The 25932-nt window shown below is 47.8% G+C and overlaps 3 protein-coding genes and 3 pseudogenes across 5 annotated transcripts; 3 read left to right on the top strand and 3 right to left on the bottom strand.

Moving 5' to 3' along the window:
* Positions 1-236: 236 nt before the first annotated feature.
* On the top strand, positions 237-1131 carry LOC147974006 (uncharacterized; annotated as a pseudogene).
* A 539-nt stretch (positions 1132-1670) lies between these two features.
* On the bottom strand, positions 1671-2989 carry LOC125507629 (uncharacterized; annotated as a pseudogene).
* A 1422-nt stretch (positions 2990-4411) lies between these two features.
* Positions 4412-9129, bottom strand: LOC125507628 (uncharacterized; annotated as a pseudogene).
* A 1804-nt stretch (positions 9130-10933) lies between these two features.
* LOC125511597 (uncharacterized) lies at positions 10934-13956 on the top strand. The gene has a single exon (XM_048677010.2). The coding sequence runs from the start codon at positions 10934-10936 to the stop codon at positions 13793-13795; it is 2862 nt and encodes a 953-aa protein (XP_048532967.2). The 3' UTR covers positions 13796-13956.
* Positions 13957-14116: 160 nt separating this feature from the next.
* Positions 14117-18176, bottom strand: LOC125507627 (sphingomyelin phosphodiesterase). Its single transcript, XM_048672155.2, has 4 exons — positions 16785-18176; positions 15778-15930; positions 15566-15682; positions 14117-15092 (listed from the first exon to the last, which is right to left on the bottom strand). Exons 1-4 carry the CDS (start codon positions 18159-18161, stop codon positions 14475-14477), a joined length of 2265 nt encoding a protein of 754 aa, XP_048528112.2. The 5' UTR covers positions 18162-18176; the 3' UTR covers positions 14117-14474.
* Positions 18177-20577: 2401 nt separating this feature from the next.
* LOC125511596 (aspartic proteinase Asp1) lies at positions 20578-25807 on the top strand. 3 transcript variants are annotated; one of them, XM_048677008.2, is made up of 9 exons: positions 20578-21102; positions 22153-23763; positions 23838-23964; positions 24101-24330; positions 24424-24657; positions 24835-24976; positions 25064-25258; positions 25367-25442; positions 25535-25807. In XM_048677008.2, exons 2-9 carry the CDS (start codon positions 23660-23662, stop codon positions 25654-25656), a joined length of 1230 nt encoding a protein of 409 aa, XP_048532965.1. In that variant the 5' UTR covers positions 20578-21102; positions 22153-23659; the 3' UTR covers positions 25657-25807. The 3 variants fall into 3 exon arrangements, with proteins under 3 accessions (XP_048532965.1, XP_048532966.1, XP_048532964.1); XM_048677009.2 differs by having other exon boundaries at positions 22145-23763; positions 25549-25807; XM_048677007.2 differs by having other exon boundaries at positions 22145-23763.
* The last annotated feature ends 125 nt before the right edge of the window (positions 25808-25932 follow it).

The following is a 25932-nucleotide window of genomic DNA, read 5'->3' as shown; positions in this document are numbered from 1 at the left end:
ATATTTGAACACTCCTTGATATGAACAGTACAGTAACTAAATTAGTCAGTCAGCTACTCAAGTGGCTGCTCCTCTTGTTAAATGTAGTGGTCTGATGCTAAATTTAGACATTCTGTGTAATTACTTGATGTATGAACTGTTTTGTTGTTGTTGTTGTCAGTCAGCAACTGCAGTGATTTTGTGTAATTACTTGATGTATGAACTGTTTTGTTGTTGTTGTTGTTTTTGCAGGAAGGTAGCAATTGTGGCTTTGTTGAATGGGTTGATCACCAGTGGCCCCCAACAATGCAGAATGCATTGTTGAAGCTATGGGCAATGGTTGAAGATGCCAAAAGTGCTAGGGTGAATAACAATCTTGAAAGTTCTTTCACTATCCACCATCTGACAGAAGAGAAGAACAACCTGGAGGCCAACTATGACAAGCTAGTCCAAGATGTGCATCAGCTTATGAGCTTCCAGGAGGATAGGGTGGTGGATTTCAGACATCTGCAGTTTGCCATTACATATCAGCATGAATGCAGAAGTGAACTGGTGGCTGATATGAATGCAAAGATGGCAAAGAAAGATGCAGAGTTTGAGAAGTTTAAGTAGAATTATGATGTGCTACTGAACCTGACAAGAGCTCAAGCTACAGTCATCCAGAACCTGAAGTTGAAGCATATTACTGATAAGCAATTGCTTACTGAAGTTAAGATGAACTTGGAGTTGAAGAATGCAGAGCTCACAAAGTCTGAGGAGAAGCTCACCCAAGATAAGCTAGAGTTGAAGTTTCAGGTTGCTGATTTGCTCAAGGGAAAGGAAAAGTATGGTGAAGAGAAGGGGAAGCTAGAGCTTCAGATTGCTGGGTTGATTAAGGCAGAGGAGAAGCTGAAGGAGAAGATCAAGGGGATCCAGGCCATCTTAGAGAAGTGAAGAAAATGAATATGAGAGTAGTGGGCAATGCTGACCTTTTGGGCATGATGGTTGTGTAGTGTATGGCTCTACTAAATGTGAACTTCTCTAAGATGAACTATGGCTGTGTATGTATGTAGTAGATATGCTTTTCATCCTTTTGTGAGAAAAGGATGAACTATGCATCTAAACTCCACTATGTATTGTGAACAATGGTTGTGTACTTTATAATATGTTGAACTGTAGTAAGTATTGTGTGTTATGTGTGTTATGTTTGCTGGATCAAATATTCTGTGTTATGTTTGCTAGACTTCAGATTATGATTTCTCATGCACTAGGTTTTGATGATTATGTTAGCATTGGAAGACTATTTGATGGTTATGTTAGCACTGGATTATTAGATGGTTATGTTATATCATGCATTGGAAGCCTATGTTTAGGTGGCTCCGTCGACCCCGAGTCACCATAAACCCTAATGGTTAGGTTTAGGTGGCTCCATCGACCCCGAGTCATCGTAAACCCTAATGGTTAGGTTTAGGTTGCTCCGTCAACCCCGAGTCACCGTAAACCCTAATGGTTAGGTTTAGGTGGCTCTGTCGACCCCGAGTCACCGTAAACCCTAATGGTTAGTCTTAGGTGGCTCCGTCGACCCCGAGTCACCGTAAACCCTAATGGTTAGGCTTAGGTGGCTTCATCGACCCCGAGTCACCGTAAACCCTAATGGTTAGGCTTAGGTGGCTCCGTCGACCCCGAGTCATCGTAAACCCTAATGGTTAGGCTTAGGTGGCTCCAAGAAACTCCAAGAACTCCAAACTGCCGATTCTCTCTGGAATGCTGCCCGACAGGTAATTTTTGGACAAGTTGAGAAACCGGAGACCTTTGAGGTATGCTAGTTCATCCGGGATGTTCTCCGTAAGTAAATTGCATGATAGGTCGATACCTGCTAATAACCCGATGCCATCCTGGAAAGTTTGTTCACAGCCTTTCCAGGATATGTTGACCGACAGTTGGAAATCCCAACTTGGTTCGACCAATCGGGGAAGATTATGCCTCATGGAGGTCAAGTTGCCAAAGGCTACCGGAATTGATCCTGTCAAGCTATTTTTGGCCATATCGAGCAGCTGAAGTTGCAAAGCCTCGATAACTCGAGGGGGATATCTCCGGTGAAATTGTTTGATCTAAGTCTAAGGATATTCAATAATGGAAGCTGACTCCCGATCCATGTAGGGATACCACCAAAGAACCAGTTGTTCCCGATGTCCAGGTTGACCAGTGAGTTGCAGCCTTGCAGGAATGGCGGGAAGGTGCCTGCAAAGCCATTGCCGGCCAGATGGACCGACTTGAGAGAGCAGTTTTGGTTTGCCACGGCCATGAGGATCTCACCTGAGAAGGAGTTGCTGGACAGGTCCAGGACTTCCAGATCAGAAAGTTGGGATAACTCGGGTGGAACAACACCACTGAAGTTGTTGGATGGGAGGCTCAGAATTATTAGAAGAGGGACACTGGTTCCAACCCAAGAGGGGATATCACCAAAGAACATGTTGTTCCCAAGATCTAGGATGATGAGATCTCTGCAGGTTTGAATTACGGATGGAAAAACTCCAAGAAAGCAATTGTTAGCAAGAAAAAGTGACTCGAGTTTAAGGTCCAGGCTCGTTGATATAGGAAGTTCACCTGAAAAGCTATTGTTGGACAAATCCATAGTCAACAGAAGTTTGAATTCCCACCAGGAACTTGGGAGCTCCCCGGTGAATTGGTTATTTGATAGATCCAGAGTCAGGAGAGAGGTCAATGGGCAGAAGGTTGCATCAATATTGCCAGATATTCGGTTACCCTTCATGTTTAAGTGTTGAAGATTTGTGCACATTGACCAGTCAGACGACCACTTCCCTGTCAGCTGATTCCCAGAGACATCAACGTTCTCCATGTTGGGATGGACACCAAACACCTCAGAGATGTCGCCGGTGAATTGGTTGCCATGCAGCCACACCCAGGACAACTCTCTGCAATTTTTCAAGCCGGCGAATTTTATTGAGCAAGGTTGAGTGTCGGAAGATATTACTCCCTCCTTCCCAAGATATTTATTTCTGATCTTCATCGACTGTGTTTTTTTAATTACCGTATGTACACAGTTACTGTAAAGACTTGTGCAATAAAATTGACAAATACGATGATAGTACCATTTATGCATATTCAATCCATTAAAATGTTTGACTGACATTGCAGAGCAATGATGCCCACTGTTCGCGGAAACAAGAGTTTACTCTGCTTCTGCCTGCCTTCGTTGAATCTAATTAGGGTTCGATTCATAACCTGGCTTCGTTGAGTCTAATTTGTAAATTCACGAACATTACCTTGTGCATGCTGGTGAGTTATTTTTCATTTGTGCTCTGCTTGTGTATTTTTCTTTCATATTTTTCTAAAAGCTAAACAAGGGTGGACGCTGATATTAGTTTTTCATTTCTCTAAAGCTGCTTCTGATCCGAGCAGAGTTGGAGATACAACGCCTACCAGGCGACACAGTACAAGCTCTCCAGTTGTTGGATCTGATAAAATCCCGGATGAAAAAGATCTTCCCAGGGCCGCATTGAAGGGCATCAACATCCGGGCCGCGGCGAGATATTTACACCCAGGCACCCCTGTTCGGGGACGAGCAAGTTCGGGGAGGTCACATACAGAGGTGACTGGATGAAGAGGCCCATCTCAGAGACTGTAGTGGCCCTGGCTCTCGAGGAATCTGATCCGCCTCTCTGACTGGCTGAACGACGCCCTTCGACTTAGCCGCTAGCCCAACGTATATCAAGTTTGACCAGCCGGAACGAGCTGACCACCATCTGGGGGGTGAAGGACGCCGCGAGGATGGCCCTCGTCGCTGTCTGTTCGCTGCTTGCGGTTATGGGGCAGGCAGTGTTGAGGTTCATGAGGGCGCACAGGGTGAAGATCAACCTGAGAGTTTTTGCTTCGAAGATGCTGTTGGCGGGCTTTTTGTTGCTGTATGCGTTGGTGGTGGGGACGAGGAGAGCTTTTTATTGAGCTTTACATGTGTCGCTTCCAGCACCAGCGCCGCTGCTAATGCTTCAGTGATCTTCACAGAAGCTCCCAAAGTTGGAGATGCTGGTGCATGTGATGTACAAAACCGATAGGAAGGAAGGATAAGATGGAACTCACAAAGGGATCAATTTGTTAGGTGTGTTTGCCGTGGAGACTGAGGGCAAGAGGACGGCGCCTGTTGGCTGGGTTCTTGTTAGAGAAGTGCCTGGCAACGGGCCAACGGTACTTGTCAGGTTATACTGTTTCGATGGGCCCTAATCCTAACCCTCCTGCTGGTGGTTGTGTTCCGTCCGGTACCAGCCTCAAACATTGCTCTGGAATTGTAGGCAGGTAACAAAACTACATCTGTAGTAATATTACCCAATTATTTTACTGCTATAGTCCAGTTTAGTGTTACAGCCTAAAAAAAGCAGCATACAGTACATAATTGATGCTAATGTCGTTTGCTGCTGATTTACATGTGAAGGCCTTAGCGCCTGACAGCAGCTATCTTGATCCCTAAGCTGTCAACAAAATCGAGAAAGGAAAATCTCCACTGTTGCAGGAAAAGCAGAGCTCCAAACCAAAGCCAGAAGCCGGAAACAATGCCAAGAATTACAGAGTAACACAGCCCCAGGTCACCGACTTTTGAGTGGTCTGCAGTTCCCTCGCCCAATGCAGGCTCACACACGCTCAATGGGAAGCCACAGAGCCCCAGATTGTTGCCATATATTGATGGATCTGTGAGTGTTTGTAACTGACTCCCGATAGGTATGCGGCCCCATAAGTGATTGTTTGAGAGATTTAACATGCCCAGGGACAGCAGATTTGAAATGCTAGGAGGAATGCCACCTGAAAGGTCATTGCTTGAGAGGTCAAGGAACTCCAATAGCTCCAAACTGCCAATTCTTTCTGGAATACTGCCTGATAGATCATTACTGGATAAGTTCAGAAAACGGAGACCTTTGAGGTATGTTAGCTCATCTGGGATGTTCTCCATAAGTAAATTGCATGATAGATTGATACCTGTTATTAACCCGATACCATTCCAAAAAGTCTGTTCACGGCCCTTCCAAGATATGTTGACTCTTTCAAGATGGAAAATCTGACTTGGTTGGAACAATGGGGGAAGATTATGCCTCATGGAGTTCAAGTTGCCGAAGGCTACCGGAACTGATCCTGTCAAGCTATTTTTGGCCATATCGAGCAGCTGAAGTTGCGAAAGCCTCAATAACTCGGGGGGATATCTCCGGTGAAATTGTTTGATCTAAGTCTAAGGATATTCAATAATGGAAGCTGACTCCCGATCCATGTAGGGATACCACCAACGAACCGGTTGTTCCCGATGTCCAGGGTGGCCAGGGAGTTGCAGCTTTGGAGGAATGGTGGGAAGGCGCCCACAAAGCCATTGCCAGCGAGATGAAACGACTCGAGAGAGCAATTGTGGTTTGGCATGGCTGTGAGGATCTCACCTGAGAAGGAGTTGCTGGATAGGTCCAGGACTAGCAGATTAGAAAGTTGGGATAACTCGGGTGGAACGACACCATTGAAGTTGTTGGATCGGAGGCTCAGAACTGCTAGAAATGGAACACTCGTTCCAACCCAAGAGGGGATATCACCAAAGAACATGTTGTTCCCAAGATCTAGGATGGCGAGAGATCTGCAGGTTTCAATTACGGATGGAAAAACTCGAAGAAAGCTATTGTTAGCAACACGAAGTGACTGGAGTTCAAGGCCCAAGCTTGTTGATATGGGAAGTTCACCTGAAAAGTCGTTGTTGGACAAATCCATTAACCACATACTTTTGAGTTTCCACCAGCAACTTGGGAGCTCCCCGGTGAATTGGTTATTTGATAGATCCAGAGACCAGAGAGAGATCAATTCGCAGAAGGCTGCATCAATATTGCCAGATATTTAATTACCGTTCATGTTTAAGAGTGTAAGATTGGTGCATTGTGACCAATCAGATGATAAGTTCCCTGTCAGCTGATTCCCCGAGACATCCAAGTAGTCCAAGTTGGGATGGACACCAACCACCTTGGAGATGTCCCCGGTGAATTGGTTGCCGCCTTCCAGCCGCATCCGGAACAACCGTGTGCAATTTTTCAAGCATGATGGCAGCCTGCCGCTGAAGTTGTTGTGGTTCGCCGTGAAGTTCTGCAGCGCAAAGCCATCACACAGTCTCTGTGGCAGCTCGCCGGAGAAGCTGTGCGAAACCGGCATCGGTTAAGCTTAGCCCCTTCCCAAGGTCGGGCGGTATGGTGCTGTTGAAGTTGTTGTCAAACAGGGCGAGGTATTGGAGATTCCTAAGCGATGTGATGGTGGCGGGTAGCTCCCCTTCTAAACTGTTGGTGTTGACATCCAAGACTTGCAACGCCGTCATGCTGCCAATCTCCGTCGGGATCACACCAGTGAGCCGGTTAAAGAAGAGCGCCAGCCTCGTGAGTTGCGTGAGGTTGCCGAGCGAGCTGGGAATCGATCCCGTGAGAGAGTTCACCGACAAATCCAACTGATTCGATCTCACAAGCTCGCCCAGCTCTGCAGGAATATGGCCAACAAGGTTGTTGCTGAAGAGAAACAAGATTATGAGCTTGGTTGCCTTGCCGATCTCTGGTGGAATCTTCCCTGAAAACGAGTTATTCTGCACTTGGAATGATATGAGCTCTGGCCAGCTCGTGAACAAAGCCGGTGGAATCTGACCGGCAAGTTTGTTCGACGATATGCCAAACTCACACATTTGGCGCATCCCGGCCAACTCCGGTGGCAAGCCACCTGAGAGCTGGTTCATGGACAGGTCGATAAAATTGACATTGCCAAGGTTGCCTAGCTCCGGTGGAATAGTGGAAACCAACCCGGCGACCTTGACGTCAAGGTGCTGTAGCATTTTGAGCCGGCCAAGAACTGGCGGGATCGATCCACCTAGCTGGTTCCCATAGAGAACGAGAACTCTCAGCTGGGACATGGACCCAAGGAACTCGGGGATTCCGCCCGTCAGATTGTTACCGCCAACACGCAGGTCCTGGAGCTTCCCCAGCTTCGACAGCGACGCCGGTATCCGCCCGGAGAAGGCATTGATGGACAGGTTGAGGTACATGAGGTTGGGGAGGTTCTCCGGCAGCGAGTCCGGTATTGGTTCAGAAAGAGTGTTTTGCGACAGGTCGAGGTAGGTGATGTTGCCGCTTTGGAGGATGAACTCCGGGAAACTGCCGTCGAGGTAGTTGAGGTAGAGCGAGAGGAAGGTGACGGTGGGCATGGGCGAGAACCTGTGGTAGTCCTTGTGGTTGGTGAGGAAGTTGGAGCCGAGGTCGAGGTGCGTGATCCTGGGGAGCCTGGTGAGCTGATGCGGGATGTCACCCATCCTGACACTACTCCAAGCTGAGCACGCTTAACTTTGGAGTTCTGTCTGAATGGGCTCCCGGAAAAGAAGGAATTCCTTATTGATATGAGTAGTCTATCACCCCTAATAAGCCAGGCCATCACATGCATATCATCAACATCCGTCTGGTCCTGAAGGCGACAGCTCATCCATCTGCCCTCAGACACAGGATCCGGAATACCTCCAAAAGCGATGACCTCCTTCCTGGTCGCCCCATTTGGGGTAAGGCATCCTGCCCCGCCCCTAATGGACGGCCCGGCAAGAGGAGTCAAAGAGCCGCAGACCACCGCCGGCGAGCGTGGGGCTAGTGAGGGTTGGGCCGCCTGCCCAGACTCTCCCACCAGGCGTCCCGCGAGGAAAAGAGAGGGCGGGGGCCGCCTGCCCCCGTGCCCCACCCGACCCGACAGTCGGACTCGACTTGGGTCGTGAAGCCAACCCAGCGGCGTCAGCTGATCAAACGGCGCCGCAGGTTCGGCCACCCTGGCCATCGCAAAAGAGGAGGGAGTCGAGGCCTCCTGCCCGAACCCCCTCCCAAACCAGGCTTGTCACCGCACGGCGACACCGCCACCACAGCGGCCAGTCCCGACGGAGTCCTCCCAAGCATCGAACCAGCAGCAGAGGAGGGAGAACGGGAGGTCACCTGCTCAAGACCGTCCCTCCCATCTGGAGAAACCGTTTTTTCAGCAAAGTCCAGCGGAGGTAACATGCGCTCAAACACATCCTCAGATTCAACCCTGTCGCTCCACATCCTGGGAGACGCGGAAGCGGGCTGAAAAGAACCGAATCTCAAGGTACTCATAGGCACTGACGGAGAGGGTGCAGCCCCATTCCCGGGCGTCTCAGGGTCAGTACCCGGGCCATTGGGCAACTCATGCCCTGTTGGGGTTCGTAGCAAAAATTTAAAATTTTCTACGCATCACCAAGATCAATCTATGGAGTCATCTAGCAACGAGAGGGAGAGGAGTGCATCTACATACCCTTGTAGATCGCGAGCGGAAGCGTTCAAGAGAACGGGATTGATGGAGTCGTACTCGACGTGATCCAAATAACCGATGATCCTAGCGCCGAACAGACGACACCTCCGCGTTCAACACACATACGGAGCGTAGACGTCTCCCGCGCCTTGATCCAGCAAGGAGGAGGGAGAGGTTGAGGAAGAGAGCTCCAACAGCAGCACGACGGCGTGGTGGTGGTGGAGCGGCAGTACTCCGGCAGGGCTTCGCCGAGCTCTTAACGGAGGAGGAGAGGTGTTGGGGAGGGGAGGGGCTGCGCCTTTGATGTGGTGTGCAGCCCTCCCCTTGCCCTTCTGTTTATAGGGGAAGGGGGAAGGGGGCCAATTTGCAAAAACTTAGACCAATGTTGGTACTGACACGTAAAAATTAGCAATCATGGTACCAATCTATATGTGATGCCCGAATTGTGGTACTTCTGTGCAATTAACTCGCAAAACGGCCAGCCTGCATGCTTTCTTTTTTCTGGGGATGGGGACTAGAAAGAAACCGCAAGTTCCCATCAACATCTTGCCTTTGGTTTACACGAGTGCCAACCTCTTCAGCATGCACTCTCCACACCACCGGTCCACCGCGCAGAGTCAGCCAGCCAGCCAGCCAGCAGCTTCTTCCAAGCGGAGTAACTCCCAGATTGATCTTCACCCTGTGCGCCCTCTCGAGCCTCAGCACCGCCTGTCCCACAACCGCGAGCAGCCAACAGACAGCAGCGTCCTTCCGCCCCCTGATCGTCGTCGTCAGCTCGTTCTGGCCAAACTTGATGTACATCGGGCTAGCGGCGCGATCATCGGCACCGTCACGGCAGTCTGAGTCGGAAGGCGTCATTCAGCCCGTCAGAAAGGCCGGTCAGGATCCTGTGAAATATATTAATAACCGTTATAAAATGACTAGGACTAAACAGCCTGAATTACTAATCAAACAAAAAAAAAGTCTCGTTGTCTGCTGCTGTGGTGTTGCGCTGCAGGATGCTATGAGCCGAACCCGTCTCCGTGTGCTGCGCCGCCACGGAGCACGCCGCAGAGAGCCTCCCTGTAGACCGTTGGTGGTTGCTGATGTCGCGTCGGTGTGCCGCCGTTTTCCGAAAGGAGTCGAGCTTTTTGCCGGCCCGCCGCTGAAGCAGGGCAGACGCTGGAGGAGGCATCGAAAAGGTGCCGGCGGAATCGGGGAGCATGTCGACCGTCCGTTGGCCGGAGGAGCCGCTGGCGCGGCGGCGGAAACCGAACGAGCCAGCGAGCCATACGCACGCGGTTTTTTTGCTTTTTTTTTATTTTGAGCCTGGTAGGGCCTGATATCGCTCGGTATCTCTCCGCCCACGACGCAGGCCAGTCCCCAGCAAAATTGATGCTCAGCAAATGTTACTTTCAAACGCATTTTGAAGCTCTGATTTTTCTTTCCTTTTTTTTTGCCACGGCTTTCAACAATGTGATTTTGTGATGAAATTTTACATGCACAACAAAGCATTTCTTAAAGTTGCCAAATAAATTTCAGAACCTTTTGACTAATTTTTAATTTTACTATTCACATCAGGAGCATTTGAGCCCAGGTACATTCACATCAGGGTTCCTCTGGTTTTAAAGTTCAATGAGATGCTTGCCCAACACACGAAGGAACATTCTCAACTAGCTCATCATCGGATCGTAATTAGATTTGAACCCAGACTGAAGCAGAATAAACTCTTCTTTCAGATCACTCAGCGAACATTTCTGTCCTGTCCATCTAGCCCAGCCAACATACTCTCTCCTGGGCCAGAAAAATCAGCCCCTGTGTCTTCAAGATAAAAAATGCCATGAACAAAAAATGTCATGTGAACACCAAAGAAAAAAAATGCCATGATATTATGATAAAAAAAGAGTGCCATCTAAAAAGCCAGAAATGTCATCTCTTAAATACAAAATGTCATCTCTTAATATAAAAATGTCATCTCCTAAAAATAAAAATGACATCTCATAACAAACAAAAAATGACATCACTTACTGTAAAAATGACATCTCTTAATAATGATATAAAAATGCCATCATGGTTAAACAGCCATGTTAATTTTTTCTAGAAAAATACCATCATGGTTAAACTGCCATGTTGCCATGTAACATATTTCCAAAAAAAATGTGAAAAACTGTTGTGGCAAATTTTCTATAAAAAATGCCATGTAGCAAAAAAAAGAGGGCCTGGGATTCTAACCGAGGTTTATCATGTGCAAAACTTGCGGTGCGTGCAATTGATTTTTTAAAAGTAAAGCGCGACAAATTCAAGATTTTTTAAAAGTAAAGCGCGGACAAATTCAGAATCTGACGTAGCAACAACCCTGCTCTGAGAGCCGTGCGACAGATCAAACGGTAGGAAGGGGGTCGCCCGCATCATCCTCCTCGCTGACGGTCGCTATGATTTTCGCAACGCAGAGTATTCATGCGCTACAAATGAAAGGTAGTGTGGATGTCCACCTTATCAGTACGAATGTTTTCAGCAGTAAACGTAAAGATCCCCCCAATCATTTGGCGCCAAAGACAGGATGGAAAAGAACGACGACTGGCCAGGTGGCCTGTGGAAGTCACACCACACAAACCCGGGAACTCGCTCTCTGCTAGCGTGTGCCGTCCGGCATTTCCAATCCAGCAGCATCTCAGCCAGGGACATGGCGAGACCGGCGTACGCGCACCTCCTGCGCGCCACCACCACGCTCCTCCTCCTGCTGGCGGCCACCGCGCCGGCACCCTCGCAGGACGATGCCCTTCTGGCATGGAAGGCCAGCCTCGGCCACCCAGACGTGCTGTCCAGCTGGGCTCAGGCCAGGCCGGTCTGCTCCTCCTGGATCGGTGTGGCCTGCGACGCCGCCGGCCGCGTCACGGCGCTCACCCTCAGGTCGCTCGGACTCACCGGCACGCTCGATGCCCTCGACGCCGCGGCGCTTCCAGCCCTGACCGTGCTCGACCTCAGTAACAACATGCTCACAGGCTTTATCCCTGCAGAGCTGGGCGAGCTGGTGAGCCTGGAACAACTGGATTTATCCATGAACATTCTCACAGGGCCGATCCCCAACTCGTTCGGCAACCTCACGCTTCCAGCCCTGACCGTGCTCGACCTCAGTTACAACAACCTCATAGGCTCTATCCCTGCAGAACTGGGCGAGTTGCGCTCCCTCAACTTGCTCGACCTCAGTTACAACAGGCTCACAGGCTCCATCCCAGCAAGCCTATCACGGCTACACTCGCTCAACTTGCTCAACCTCTGCAGCAACATCTTACAAGGCTCCATCCCCCCACAGCTCGGTAGCCTCTCTGGCCTCATCGACCTCCGCCTCTACTACAATAACCTCACCGGCCACATCCCGCACCAGCTCAGCAAGGCAACCAGGCTGAAAATCATGCATCTCTTCAGCAACAACCTTATCGGCTCTATCCCTGCAGAGCTGGGTGAGCTGGTGAGCCTGGAACAACTGGATTTGCCAGTGAACTCTCTCACAGGACCGATCCCCAGCTGGTTCGGCAACCTCAAGCAACTCACAAGGCTGTCGCTCTCCTTCAACCGGTTCACCGGCATGATCCCGCCAGAGATTGGCAGCATGACGGCGTTGCAAGTCTTGGACCTCAACACCAACAGTTTGGAAGGCAAACTGCCCCCCACCATCACATCACTCAGGACTCTACAACACCTACACCTGTCAGATAACAACTTCACCGGCACCATACCACCGGACCTTGGGAAGGGGATAAACTTAACCAATGTAGCCTTCGGGAACAACAACTTCTCTGGTGAGCTGCCGCTGAGACTGTGTGATGGCTTTGCGCTGCAGATCTTCACAGCGCACAACAACAACTTCAGTGGCAGGCTGCCATTGTGCCTCAAGAATTGCATGGGGTTGTTCCGGGTGCGGCTAGAAGGCAATCAATTCACCAGTGACATCTCCAAGGTGTTTGGTATCCATCCCAACTTGGACTACTTGGATGTCTCGAGGAACCAGTTGACAGGGAAGTTGTTGTCTGACTGGTCACACTGCACCAATCTTACACGCTTGCACATGAATGATAATCGAATATCTGGCAATATTCATGCAACATTCTGCGGATTGGCCTCTCTCCACGACCTGGATCTATCAAATAACCAATTCAACGGACAGCTCCCAAGTTGCTGGTGGGAATTCAAACTTATGACTGCTATGGATTTGTCCAACAATAGCTTTTCGGGTGAACTTCCCATATCAACGAGCTTGGGCCTTAAACTCCAGTCACTTCGTCTTGCTAACAATAACTTTCTTGGAGTTTTTCCATCCGTAATTGAAACCTGCAGAGATCTCGTCATCCTAGATCTTGGGAACAACAAGTTCTTCGGTGATATCCCCTCTTGGGTTGGAACAAGTGTTCCCCTTCTAACAGTTCTGAGCCTCCCATCCAACTATTTCAGTGGTGTTGTTCCACCCGAGTTATCCCAACTTACTAATCTGCAAGTCCTGGACATGTCCAGCAACTCCTTCTCAGGTGAGATCCTCACGGCCATGGCAGACCATAACTGCTCTCTCGACTCGTTCCATCTTGCCGGCAATGGCTTCACGGGCGCCTTCCCGCCGTTGCTGCAAGACTGCAAGTTGCTGGCCACCGTGGACATTGGGAACAACCAGTTCTTTGGTGGTATCCCTGCATGGATCGGGAGTCAGCTTCCATCACTGAAAATCCTTAGGCTTGGATCAAACAATTTCACTGGACAAATCCCCCTAGAGTTATCAAGGCTTTCGCAACTTCAGCTGCTCGATATGGCCAACAATAGCTTGACAGGATCAATTCCTGTAGCCTTCAGCAACTTGACCTCCATGAGGCATAATCTTCCCCCATTGGACGGACCGAGGGATTCCGCTCCTTTGCAGATTATGCCCAATGGACGACCAAAGGTGGATCAGTTCCCAGAGAGAGTCAACATATCCTGGAAGGGCCGTGAACAAACTTTTCAGAAAAGCATCGGGTTAATTACAGGTATCGACCTATCATGCAATCGACTAACGGAGAACATCCCGGAGGAGCTAACATACCTCGAAGCTCTCCGGTTTCTGAACTTATCAAGAAATGATCTATCAGGTAGTATTCCAGCGAGAATCGGCAGACTGGAGCTCCTGGAGTTCCTTGACCTCTCATGCAATGAACTTTCAGGTGGCATTCCTCCCAGCATCTCAAATCTGCCAGCCCTCGGTGTGTTAAATCTCTCAAACAATCACCTACAGGGCCGCATACCCACCGGGAATCAGTTGCAGACACTTGCAGATCCATCAATATATGGCAACAATCTGGGGCTCTGCGGCTTCCCCTTGAGCCCGTGTGAGCCTACATTGGGCAAGGGAACTGAAGATCACACAGAACTCATAGACCTGGGGCTGTGTTACTCTGTAATTCTTGGCGTTGTTTCTGGCTTCTGGCTTTGGTTTGGAGCTCTGTTCTTCCTGGAGCAGTGGAGATTTTGTTTTCTCCGTTCTGTTGATGGCTTAGGGATCAAGATAGGTGTCACCAGCTAAGGCTTTATATCATCACATGTAAATCAGCAGCAATGACATTAGAGTCAATTATGTACTGTATGCTCCTTTTATTTTTTTACAGTTGTAACACTAAACTAAACTATGTTAGCAGTAAAATAACTGCTGAACTATAGAAATAAGATATAACTGGGTAATACAGATGCAGCTTTGTTACCTACCATTGCAGAGCAATGTTGGAGAACGCAACCACCGGCAGAAGGGCATATCCTGAGAAGTAGAGCACAGCAAGAACTCATTAGTGCAACCACCTCGTTATCAGTCTCATTATAGCAAATGCAATTCTCCATGACAAACAAACCATAAACAAAAACAACTGGCGAGCCAAACAGCGAACCAGGTTTTTCTTTCTTTCTCCAGGACTACGAAACCCTGTATTACAACATAAGTTTACATCATTTTTCCTTTCATTTTACATGAGTGCCGTTGCCAGCCACTTCTCTAACAAAGAGCAAAACAAGAACCCAGCCAGTGGGCACCGTTCCCTTGCTCTCAGTCTCCACGGCACACACTAACAAGTCGATCCCTTTGTGAGTTTCCACCTCTTCCTTCCTATGGGTTTTGTACATCACATGCACCATCATCTCCAACTTGGGAGCTTCAGTGAAGATCACAGAAGCATTAGCGCCGGTGTCGGTGCTGGAAGCAACACATGTAAAGCTCAATAAAAAGCTCTCTTTGTCCCTGCCACCATCGCGTACAGCAACACGAGGCCAGTCAGCAGCTTCTTCGAAGCAAAAACTCTAAGATTGATCTTCACCCTGTGCGCCCTCATGAACCTCAGCACTGCCTGTCCCACAACCGCCAGCAGCGAACAGATAGCCACGAGAGCCATCCTAGCGGCGTCCTTCGGTCCCCCTATTGTCGTCAGATCGTTCCTGTCAAACTTAATGTACGTCGGGTTAGCAACGCTATCATCAGCAGCACCGTCACAGCCAAGTCGAAGGGTGTCGTTCAGCCGGTCAGAGATGTGGATAAGGATCCTCGCGAGCCAGGCCACTTCAGTCTCCGAGATGGGCCTCTTCATCCAGTCGCCTCTGTATCTGACTTCGCCAAACTTGCTCCTCCCCGAATGGGGATGCTTAGGTGTAAATATCTCGCCGCGCCCTGGATGTTGATGCTGCAACTCCTGCGCTGAAGTATTCTGGTGGTGGATGCCTTCAATGCGGCCCTGGAAGATCTTTTTCATCCGGGATTTTATCAAATCCAACGACTGGAGAGCTTGTACTGTGTCACCTGGCAGGCGTTGTATCTCCAGCTCTGCTCGGATCAGAAGGAGCTTCACAGAAATGAAAAACTGATATCAGCATCCACCCATGTTTAGCTTTTAGAAAATTATGAAAAAGAATATACACAAGCAGAGCACAAATGAAAAATAATTCACCAGTATGCACAAGGTAGTGTTAGCGAAATTACAAATTGTTCTCCCAGTCCCTCAACATTGATACAAAATATAGATTAAGTTATAGTCTTAATGAAAGTGTAAGTTATGCCAGACAAATCACTAAACTATCCTCCAGTAATATAAGGCAACTCCAAATAAAATCCTCGCTACTAGTTCTAAATCATGATAATCCTGTAACTCAGTTGATTTGTTCAGCAGTACAACTCAAGTACTAATTCGGCTGAACTGAAAATGGACACATATACTGGAAGTGGAATCAAGCATGTAATGATGTGCGATATAGTAATCATGGTTAAAGTGACTAGAACAAACAGGCTAAATTACAAATCATGTAACAAAATGTGTACCTGAAGCAGATGATAAGCCCCGTCCTCACCACTATTGAAAAGTCTTAGATCAGAGTTCCAATGCTCATGCAAGAAAGATCCATCTGCATCAGTTTCTGTCAGACCATCCTCCCAATCCTGTAACAGACCACACAGGTTACACAAATATTTAGGACAGCAACTTCATAATGTAATCAAATACAATTTCAAATCACAATTTAGCTGTAACCCACCTTTAGCTGCTCACGGATTGACGGAACATACTTCATTGCATCATCTGATTCTGAAGAAGTTGACAGTGAAGTAACCGGTCTAGAATGATAGGCAATATCCACTTTATATAGAAGATCCACCAGTTCTGTTGACGAAGACAATACTTCCAATACCTGAATGATACAAAACAAGCATGTAATTGGTCACATAATACTCAAGGATAGTGCAAAACAGAATAAACAAAACAGTTCTTGTATTTCATTAATTTATTTATCTGAAGCTGACTAGCTTGCTTCTCCCTGTTGTAATGGAAACATTTGAATTGCACATAACCACAATAGGCACAAGGTGCTCCTTGACAAAACAATTATCATAGACTGTTCGGGCACAGAAATGCATGACTAATACTTTGGAGAGTATACATTGAACAGAGAGCCTTAAAACACTGTGCAATAAAGTAAGAACATCCAACAAAGGACCTTAAGCATGTTACAGACTCGCACATTTACATTTATGTTTGGCAAACTTAGCAGGACAGTGTAGGAGGCTTAACTATTGAAGACATATAGATATAGGCACAACATCACTGGTGGCAGGTTATCACATTATATGTACATAAACAGAAATGTGCAGACACTATTAGCTCAAAAGCTTACAGATCGACATACCTACCAAGGATGCTCCATTGACAGACTATAATATCACAGATCTCTATCTCCTTGTGGTTCATCTTGGCCATATTGGCCTCCTTATCATACACCAAAGCGTGAAGCTAAAAACACCGTCATGAGCCTAAAAATTATTTTTAGTTACAAAACATGTACTGAGCTAGTAAAACAACTAAGACCCTGACACCTGCAAGGCGCAAATCCAGCACCCTCATTTCTCATGTTTCAGTTATCACAACTTCTTGGCATTAATGACCACCAGGTAATATGAGACCTCAAGCGGCTAAATCTAACGCTAAACACAAATTCAATCATGTATGGCATGGCAACAGATGTAAAACTCAGGAGCCAGGACTAACCTTTAAAATCATCACGAGCACTGAGGAGACATCAGAATGGATAAACTTGTGTGCAAAACCCAGGAAATGCACCACCATCGAGCTATAGAACAGGTAATTGGACAGCACATAATTCTTCCACGACAGAGTATACAGCAGCTCTCCTTTCTGCATCGCCTGTGTGCCCGTCCCTTGCATCAGGGACACATCATACTCATCCAGCTCCTGTTGTGTAACCTTCCATGGCTCCATATATGCCAACCACACAGAGAAGACTTGTGTTGCATTTTTTATCACCGCACCAATGGGGCAGAACAAGAAGGCCCTCAACACAAACCGATACATAGGCCTCTGTATCAGGGGATTCCAGAATCCAACCTGGCTATCGCAGACCACATTCCTTGCTGTCATTCCTTCAAACACCATGCGTGCAGGACCACCAACACAGCAGTTGAGGTACATGACGAGCAGCTTGACCGCGTCCCCGAGCCCAGGGGACGGTGGCTGCTCGCTCAGCTCGGCGCGAGCCCGGGACGGCAGCTTGAGTCCGAACGCGCGGTACGTCTGCACAGGCAGCGGCGAGAAGTCGTCCCCCACAAGCCAGAACTGGACGAGCGTGTGGAGGAAGAACTCGGCGCGAGCAAAAGGGTCAGCGGCGTCAGCGCCTTCTTCGCTGGCGGTGCGCTGCAGGAGGGTGCCGGTGAGCCGGCGCACCGGCGTGCATGCGGCCGTCGGCACGAACTCCCTGAGATAGGCGTACAGAAGCTTGAGGTACAGACAGGGCTCAGGCTTCTGCCCCGGCTTGCGTGTGCCGCCGGCAGTCGGCGCGAGGGTGGAGACCCAGGACTCGATGCGGGAGCGCGATTTGTGGGTCGGAGCAGAGGCGGAGGCGGCGGGATCGGCGGAGGAGACGGGGTAGTAGGCGAACCAGAAGAGGAAGTACTCGAAGACGGAGAGGTGGAGCTCGGAGCCGACGCGGGCGGCGAGGAGCGGGGAGGCGAGGGCGCGGCCGGGGGCGTCGGCGTCGGAGTCGGCGAGCGCGACGCGGAGCCAGTAGGGGAGGCGCTCGGAGGGGAAGACGAAGCGGATGAGGGCGCGGCGGTCGGCGGCGGCGGCGGCGGCGAGGAGCGGGCCGGAGGGGGCGAGGAGGGCGAGGAGGAGGCCGGCGAGCGCCGGGTCGGGGTCGGCGGCGGCGAGGTCGAGGAAGGAGGGGGAGGACGGGGAGGAGACGAAGAGGCGGTAGAGGACGGCGGGGAAGGCGTCGGCGAAGAAGGCGCGCGGGTGGTCGGCGGGGGCGTGGCGGGCCAGGTAGTCGAGCACGGCGGAGGCCGCGGCGGCCGCCGCCGGGGGCGTGGCCGCGGAGAGCACGGCGGCGGCGAGCGCGGCGGCGTCGGCCATTCTGGTGGGTGGGGGTGGGGTGGGGGTGGGGGCTAGGGTTTTGGAACGGCAGCGCAACGGCGGGGAGACGGGGTGGGGGGAAGTGGGGCCGGGTCGGGAGGACGACGTGGCGTATCCGTCGGGCGCCAGAAGAATCCGGACTATGAAGAGTGTCTCGTGGACCAGTGGCAGTGTACTCTTGCTGCACGCTCTAAATTTCTGCACTTTTTTTTATCACATTCTAGTACTCCCTTCGTTCCAAAATAGATGACTCAATTTTGTATTAACTTTGTATTAAAGTTGGGTCATCTATTTTGAAACGGAGGGAGTAACTCTCATCTTCAAGATTTTGTCTTCGTTATAACTTAAAGTAGCTATGACCCAAAGTAGCACGTCTGGGTTGGACGTCGAGATGAATAAACGAATCTCGAATCACTCGAGGTTGGTGTTAGAAGGTGACCGCCACAACTCGCCCTCTTCGCCCCCTCCGGCGAACCCATACACTCCTAAATTTTACCCCGAACGGTTGGTGTTGAAGGTGACCACCATATCTTTACATACGTTTCCGGAGCACACCACAAGCAAAGAAATCTTTTGAAGGAACCTCTAACCGTCTAGGAGCACAAACTCCAAGAGTAACAACTTGGCGAAGATGAGGGAGTTGGGGAGCACAAGACAGTTTGGTAGGAATGTAGATCAGATGAATCTCCTCCAATCCCCGAAGAATCGAAGTGTTTGGATGGATGGGGGTAGAGATCTCAAGATTTCAGGGTTTGGTTATGGTGGATGAGAGCTGGAGAAAGATTGGCGTCGAAGTTAGAAGAAGGTTGGGTATATATATACCCTCCAAGGGAAAAGTGACCTTTGCCTCCGGGCACCAGGACCATCCATAGGAAATAAGATAATTAAGCCCAGGCACTCGGAGGGCAAGGACCCCGTGCACTAGGACAGACCCATGAGGAAGCACCAGGAAGCGTCGGGTACCCCGGGGTTCAAGAACCTGGGCACCCGGACCAACCCGAGAGATAACCTCCGGGCAACTAGAGAAAAGTGACTCCGGGCATCCAAACTTTTGGATGAAGTGCTCTTTCTTGGAAATCCTTTTTAATATCTCTTGATATAGATGGGAAGACAATGAATGAAAATGGAGTGAGTCTCAAAACTTCCTAGTCTCCACAACCCTACTTAATAGTACAGTTTTCTCCTATGACTCAAAATCAACGGAAAAACTTTCTGAGCCACCGAAGAAAGCATTGTATTTTGTTTTTTTTTTGTATAAAAGGTCACATAAGTCTGTAGGCGAATAAGAGATACCAATATCGTGAGGTAAACTTGACAAATGACATTAGATCTTGCTAATGCTATTGTTACAGACGCCAAAATCGTAATTGAGTGATAATGCACTTCCAGAAAGGGGGTGGAGATGCTCAAGGTAGGTTATCAAGTGAGCGTGTCTTCTTTTAGGTAGATCAAATGATGCTGTGTTTTCTCAGTAGCAAAGAGCTTCTAGCGGACAATCAAGTACAATTTTGTTGAACCATAGTCACGTATAGCATTCACGGGTTAAAGGGATAATTTGGTTTGTACCACATTTACTTTATCAACATTATCTTCTTCATTCAATGGTTATTTTATCACCGCCAACTTCTTTTCTGGCATTGTTTACTTCATCATCGCCTCTAGTTCAACACCTATCTCTCTTATTTTTCTCTCAGAAGCCAACGTACATGCCCCCAGTCCAAGCTCGTCATGTTTGTGACGACTTTCAACCTTTGACCTTAGCATCAACCCAATCATCCAATGAACCTCGATTATAGCCTCTCTTATCATATTCTCTCCAACAACCTCTACTTCCTCAGCTTTGTCATTGTGAATCGTTTTTGCGTCGTTGTTGCTACCGCCTCGTAGCCTCACCCGTGCCACGCATGTCATCAAACAAGGAAGAGGAGCACATGAATATTGATCAAACATCAGTGAAATCTCTTGAAAAGTTAAGATTCTAAGCGACTATGGGCTACCAAACAACTAAAAAAATAGCATCATTTACACGAAAGGACACAACATAAACCCTTCGTCGATTTAGTGACCCTCACATACATACTTTACTCAATAGTTGTCCTGAGAGGTTGAGAGGAATCATGAATTAACCTTGCAACTAGTCTTGGAGGAAAACTCAAATACGAATGTCTCTTTTCTGTTCGCCGATTCTACTCATATTCTCCTTTGCCACCCCCTCCCCCTGGTCGCCGCCGCCATGTCCACTCCCTGTCACCTCCGTCGGCTCCACGGGCCAAAGAGAAGGGAGAGAGGGCGTGTATCCTTTGCATCCCTTCTTGCATATCCTTTCTGTTGACATGACATGAAGTTTTTTTTGAGGGATTGACATGGCATGAAGTTGGATGTGGTCATGTGGAGGTACTCGCCAAAAAAATGTGACGAAGGCGTAACCTGTTCTGGAAGGCGTAATTGGTTTCTATCTCTGAAACTTATCTGAATCTCTGTGTAGCTATCTCGTGCTCACGTCCGGCGGTCGCCGCGGCGGCAACCCCAACTCGCCTCCCGTTTGTGACGCGGATGCGGCGCCGCCATCGGATGACGCCGGAGACGAGGAGAATCCTCCCGCCTCATCTTCTCCGCGGGCTCCAGCCCTCTCGAGCAGCGAGCTGCCTGCGGGGGAGGAGGGGCAGCGTCGGCGGGGCAGGGGGCAGCTGCGGTGGAGGAGCGGCCGGAAGTACAAGTCGCGACGCCGGATTCAGGGGAACAGAGGTGCCGCGGCCCGCGGTCAGTGGCAAGTGCGCGGCATAGTGGCAGAAGGAATGCCTAGCACCCGCCTGGTGCCGGCGGCGGGGGCAGAAAGGGGCGGCGGCCGGTGGGGCTCTAGCACCCGCTGCCACATCAAGCTCGGCCAGCTCCAGCTCCCTGGACATGCCGCCGATGTGCCGCTCTTTCAGTGAAGTAGTTGGTATTGTTCTTGTCTCATAGTGTTTACTGAAGACTTCTTTTTTATGCAACTTACCTCATGCAAAATCACCAGATTGTTTTGACAAGCTGCACAAGAGTTCTGCAACCTGTCTTCTTTAGTTGGGTTGTACAATCTTGGTTATGGTAAAATACTTGAAATGTGATTAAGAAATAATAATGTACAAAGCTGCTATCGACCGGCTGCAAAGCTTAATCAAGCTCTGTGTATCTCTTTGTTACCTTTGAATGGAACCTGAAATGTGATCAAGCTCCTAAGATTGTTGAGCTGTTATACTTTAGCCCGATTTTCAGAGTTCATTCCTTTCTGCGGAAAAGCTCTCCAGATTGTGTTGATTGTTCGGAATGACTAGTGCCACTTCAAAAAAAAAAATTCTAGCATTAGACTTGCTTGGAGTTTCTATTTTTTTCTGACTTTCGATCCTCCAATCTGGAACAAACCGCCCTGATGGAGCTCACCTTGGCAGATTTTGTGTGTGGACATGTAGCTTGATTAATTTGTATACTTTGTGTCAACGATGAAACAACATTAATAAGCTTATGAAGACTATCCTGGTCAGTTTGTTTAGTTTGGAGATTAAAATGTCTGGAGTTGTACAGTGAATAATATTTGGTTTCGTTAAAGTTACAATGAACTAACGTGCCATAAATGGTTTCGGATGAAGTAGTATGCTGTGTGGAGTACCACTTGGAGATAGTTTCAGGCAGTACAAAGACCAGGTTAGTTTCAAGTGAAAGAAAAATCAGGAGTAGGTTAGAAAAATGAGTCAAACATGATTGCTTTCTTTTTCTGTTTGGAGAGCTCATATGCTTATTTGGGCTGCGGATGACGTGCAGCTTGATTCATTTTTGTACTTTGTGTCAACTATAAAAAGCATTAACACAGGCTTATGATGTCTGTCCTGCTCAGTTTGTTTAGTTTGGACATTAAAATTTCTGGAGCTTTACTTGTTTTCCACATTTATTTTCCCTTTCAGCTTTTCAAACCAATGAATAATATTTTGTTTCATTAACATGCCGTAAAGGATTTCAGATGAATTATCATGCTGCGTGGAGTACCACTGTGAGACAATTTCAGGTAGCAGAAAGATCAGGTTAGTTTCAAGAGAAAAGAAACATCAGGAGCAGGTTGGAAAAATGAGGCAAACAAGATTGTTTCAAAATTCGTCAATGTAAAATACCTAGAAATCCTATGAATGAATGGCTGATCTGATCCGTCAGTACTGCCCCAAATCACTAGAAAATTGCACCGCGGAATCTCTCTCAAATAATTGTTGCTTCATGAGGTGGAACTTAAAACCGTCCTCACTACATATTTAGTACGTAGTTTGCAATGTCATGTTCCTTTCAGTGCGGACCTAATTGAGAAAAATAAAATGACAGAAAAAGGGAGAATCTTTCTAAACATAATGAATTATTCGAGGTGTGATTGCTACACTTTGTTACATCTAACTGAATGCTTCTGTTGCCATCCAAACAAAGTCTGGACCGTCTTAACATGTTTGGCCAAAATGAGGGATGAGTGGTCACAAAGATGAGGATGTAGTAGAGACAGCTAGCAAGTCGCTGAACTGTATGCTCTTCCTGTTCATAATAACATGCCTGCAATTTCCACAATGAGTCATTAGTGCATATTTTGCAATGTAACATTTCGTCGCAAACATAATTGTGGAAAGTGTGCTTAAAGAATGGTCTAGACAGAATGGTAACCTTTCTACTCTAACATACTGGGAAACACTGATTATGAGTTATGCAGTTATCAGGAATGAATTGGTTTTTGGATTTCTGAGGTCAAAGTTTGAGCTGAAAAAATGTGACACCTCATTAGCTTGCTACACATGTTTATAATTGGGCATGCCATCATTTATTTGAAATGTATCTTCTATATAGTATCTTGATGGAAACGTTTAATTCATCTAGCCATAAAAACAGGTACACTATCACAAATCTGTGAGTGTCATGCACAGCACCACTATTTACTGGTCTCATTTATTTATGTGAATTTTTAAAAATGGATGGGTGGTTTAATTATATGACCACCCAAGTGATATAATATTTTGGTGTCTAAATCTTCTTGCCGGCCTTAACTTCACCAAGCCTGATTCAGAACACATGAAATTCACATAAGTCAACAGAATTTTGTTCTATCCTGCTGGAATTGGGGAAAAATCATTTGCTCCAAACAAGGACAAGGTAGTCAGGTAACTCTAGTGCCGCACTAGTAGTGCAGTTTGTTCATTATGAAAGGTAGGGGAGTAATTTTTAGAAAAGATAATTATAAATATGTACCTGCGGCCCACAGAAATTGCTAAGCCCGAATATACATGACTTGAGAAGAAAATCAATATTAAAAACCCACAAAAAAATGCGTAAGAAAAATAAATTAAGGCACACAAAGCAGAGGAGGAAACTAAGCTTGGCAGCCAACGGCTATAAATACCTCACCACCTTGTTCGCACCATCCAAAGAAACAGATAGTTCCAGCAGAGAAGAGGTGAGAGGCCAGAGTGTAAACCACAGATCTGCCTTCTTCCCCCATCATGGCTGCCATGTGGTGTCCGATCATCGGTCTCCTCCTCCTGCTCCCACTCGGGCCCTCCTCCGCCATCAAGTTCCCGCTCATAGGCAACATCTACCCTGATGGGTATGCTTCTCTAATCCCTTCTCAGACTTGAGGTTTTCTCCATATATTTGACACTCTTTTCTGTGCCTGTGCAGCCACTTCTATGCTACGTTGCAGATTGGTAAGCCCTTGAAGCCCTACTTCCTGGACATCGACACTGGCAGCAACCTCACTTGGCTGGAGTGTAAGCACCCCGATCACGGATGCAACGGCTGCAACCAGGTAACAACACTCGATTCTGCAATATCACGTATTATCTTGCACTTGTAATACTCTGTGTTTAAAGCTACATGTTCAATCAGAGGATATTGGTAAAGAATGTACTACACAATCTTGATATAGTGCTTTGTTTTGCCAGAGGACACCACACCCGTATTACAAGCCAGCAGCTCATAACTTGATGGTGAGATGTGAGAGCTGGATATGTGCTCAACTGCGCAAAGACCAGCCTGGTAGTCCTCCATGCCCCAACAGCGATCCACATCGATGCCACTACGATATCCAATATGTCTCCGGGAGGTCAAAAGGCGACCTTGCCAACGACATGATCTTTATCAATAGGAGAGATGATATGAACTACGTTTTTGGGTACCACGCTAACTGAATACTAATGTTGCATGCTCAGTACCCACCTGGATTTGGATGTTGATGATGATGAATGGTCACTCTCTTTTTGCACAGATGTGGATACGAGCAGGAGGAGCCATTAGAGCAGCCATCGCCACCGGCGGTAGATGGCATCCTTGGACTCGGCAGGGGAAGTGTAGGATTTGTTGCGCAACTTAAGGCGCAAGAGAAGATAGTCAGGAATGTCATTGGACATTGCCTCAGCATCCATGGAAATGGGAACCTGTACATTGGGGACTTCAGGCTGCCCCCAGGCGACGTCACCTGGGCACCCATGAGTACATCATTGTAAGAATTGTCGCTCATGAACTTCTTGTTTGTGATCATGGCTTTCATTTTTAGTTTGTGGTTTCCGTGCCCATGCTAGCATTGCATAAATCTAACATGTGTAGTTAGAGAAGACTATGGTTGATAGTTGTTTTCTGTTCAATTGGTTCCAAACATTATACCATCGTCTTCTCCCAGGCCTTACTACTCACCCGGACCAGCAACACTGCTCTTTGACGAACAGCCGATAAGAGGTAGTCCAGCATTCACCACAGTATTTGACAGTGGAGCCACCTACACCTACATGCCTGGCCAGATATACAATGGCCTTGTTTCAAAGGTATATTTCAAACCACAGTGCACTTTGATGCCCATACATTTGAATAGAGATAATAAACATGGAACTCATGACATTTGATTCTTTCAGGTTCAAGACACCCTCCACAAATCATCACTTAAAGAGGTGAAGGATCGTGCTCTGCCTCAATGCTGGAAAGGAAAAATGCCATTCAGATCTGTCGACGATGTGAAGAATGAATTCAAGCCACTGTCACTAAAACTTACCCATGCCCGCGGCACCAGCAGCCTGGACATCCCTCCTGAAAACTACCTCATCGTGACGGTAAACATTCAATAGCTCAACTAATAAGCAATTAAGCATCACTGGACAGTGAATCATTGGAGCTAATTAAGGACAATGGTTAACATGTCTCTGTATGTTCCGTGGCAGAAAGACGGGAATGCGTGCTTGGCCATCCTCGATGGCTCGTCGGATCGTGTTCTGAGGCATCTCATCTTAATTGGAGGTATGAAGCTCAGATTTAGATATACATTGTCTAGGTCCTGAAACTAGTAAGCCTTGCGTGTTTTTAAAGATTTTATATTTTGATCTTCGCAGATGTTACGATGCAGGATCTGTTTGTGATATATGACAACGAGGTCAACCGTCTCGGATGGGTCCGTGCACAGTGTGACAGGATGCAGGACCTTGAGTCTGTCATCATCGGTTCACGTCTCTGAATAAAGTACGAATCGACATAGACAAAAACCTTAGCAACAACAAAAGAGTGCTCTCGTACGGTATTCAAAAGGTTGTATGACGCTCCCGTTTATAATGAAACATGATGACATGTTGAGGAATAAATAAAGTGTAATTGCTGAAGTTAAAAAAGCGTGATAGCTAATATATAACTGGATGCTGCATAAAAGAATCTGAGTAATCTTTGCTGACAGTAAAGAGGGAATCAAGTGGACATGACTTGACAGGCATTTCTCATTCTGATATAAAGAGAGAAT

The sequence above is a fragment of the Triticum urartu genome, chromosome 5A (assembly GCF_056163025.1).
Source record: "Triticum urartu cultivar PI428250 chromosome 5A, HENAU_Tu73, whole genome shotgun sequence".
Taxonomy (NCBI): domain Eukaryota; kingdom Viridiplantae; phylum Streptophyta; class Magnoliopsida; order Poales; family Poaceae; genus Triticum; species Triticum urartu.
Note: the sequence above shows the minus strand (reverse complement) of the source record. Positions and strands in the feature narration are given on the sequence as shown.

Bases quoted from the DNA above. Each gene is read 5' to 3' on its own strand.
- LOC125511597 (XM_048677010.2), top strand. From the start codon at position 10,934: ATGGCGAGACCGGCGTACGCGCACCTCCTGCGCGCCACCACCACGCTC.
- LOC125507627 (XM_048672155.2), bottom strand. From the start codon at position 18,161: ATGGCCGACGCCGCCGCGCTCGCCGCCGCCGTGCTCTCCGCGGCCACG. The intron at 15,931-16,784 runs GTTAGTCCTGGC...TGTATCATTCAG, and splicing joins TGCTCGTGATGATTTTAAAG to GTATTGGAAGTATTGTCTTC. The intron at 15,683-15,777 runs GTGGGTTACAGC...GGTCTGTTACAG, and splicing joins CAATCCGTGAGCAGCTAAAG to GATTGGGAGGATGGTCTGAC.
- LOC125511596 (XM_048677008.2), top strand. From the start codon at position 23,660: ATGGCTGCCATGTGGTGTCCGATCATCGGTCTCCTCCTCCTGCTCCCA. The intron at 25,259-25,366 runs GTAAACATTCAA...GTTCCGTGGCAG, and splicing joins AAAACTACCTCATCGTGACG to AAAGACGGGAATGCGTGCTT. The intron at 25,443-25,534 runs GTATGAAGCTCA...TGATCTTCGCAG, and splicing joins GCATCTCATCTTAATTGGAG to ATGTTACGATGCAGGATCTG.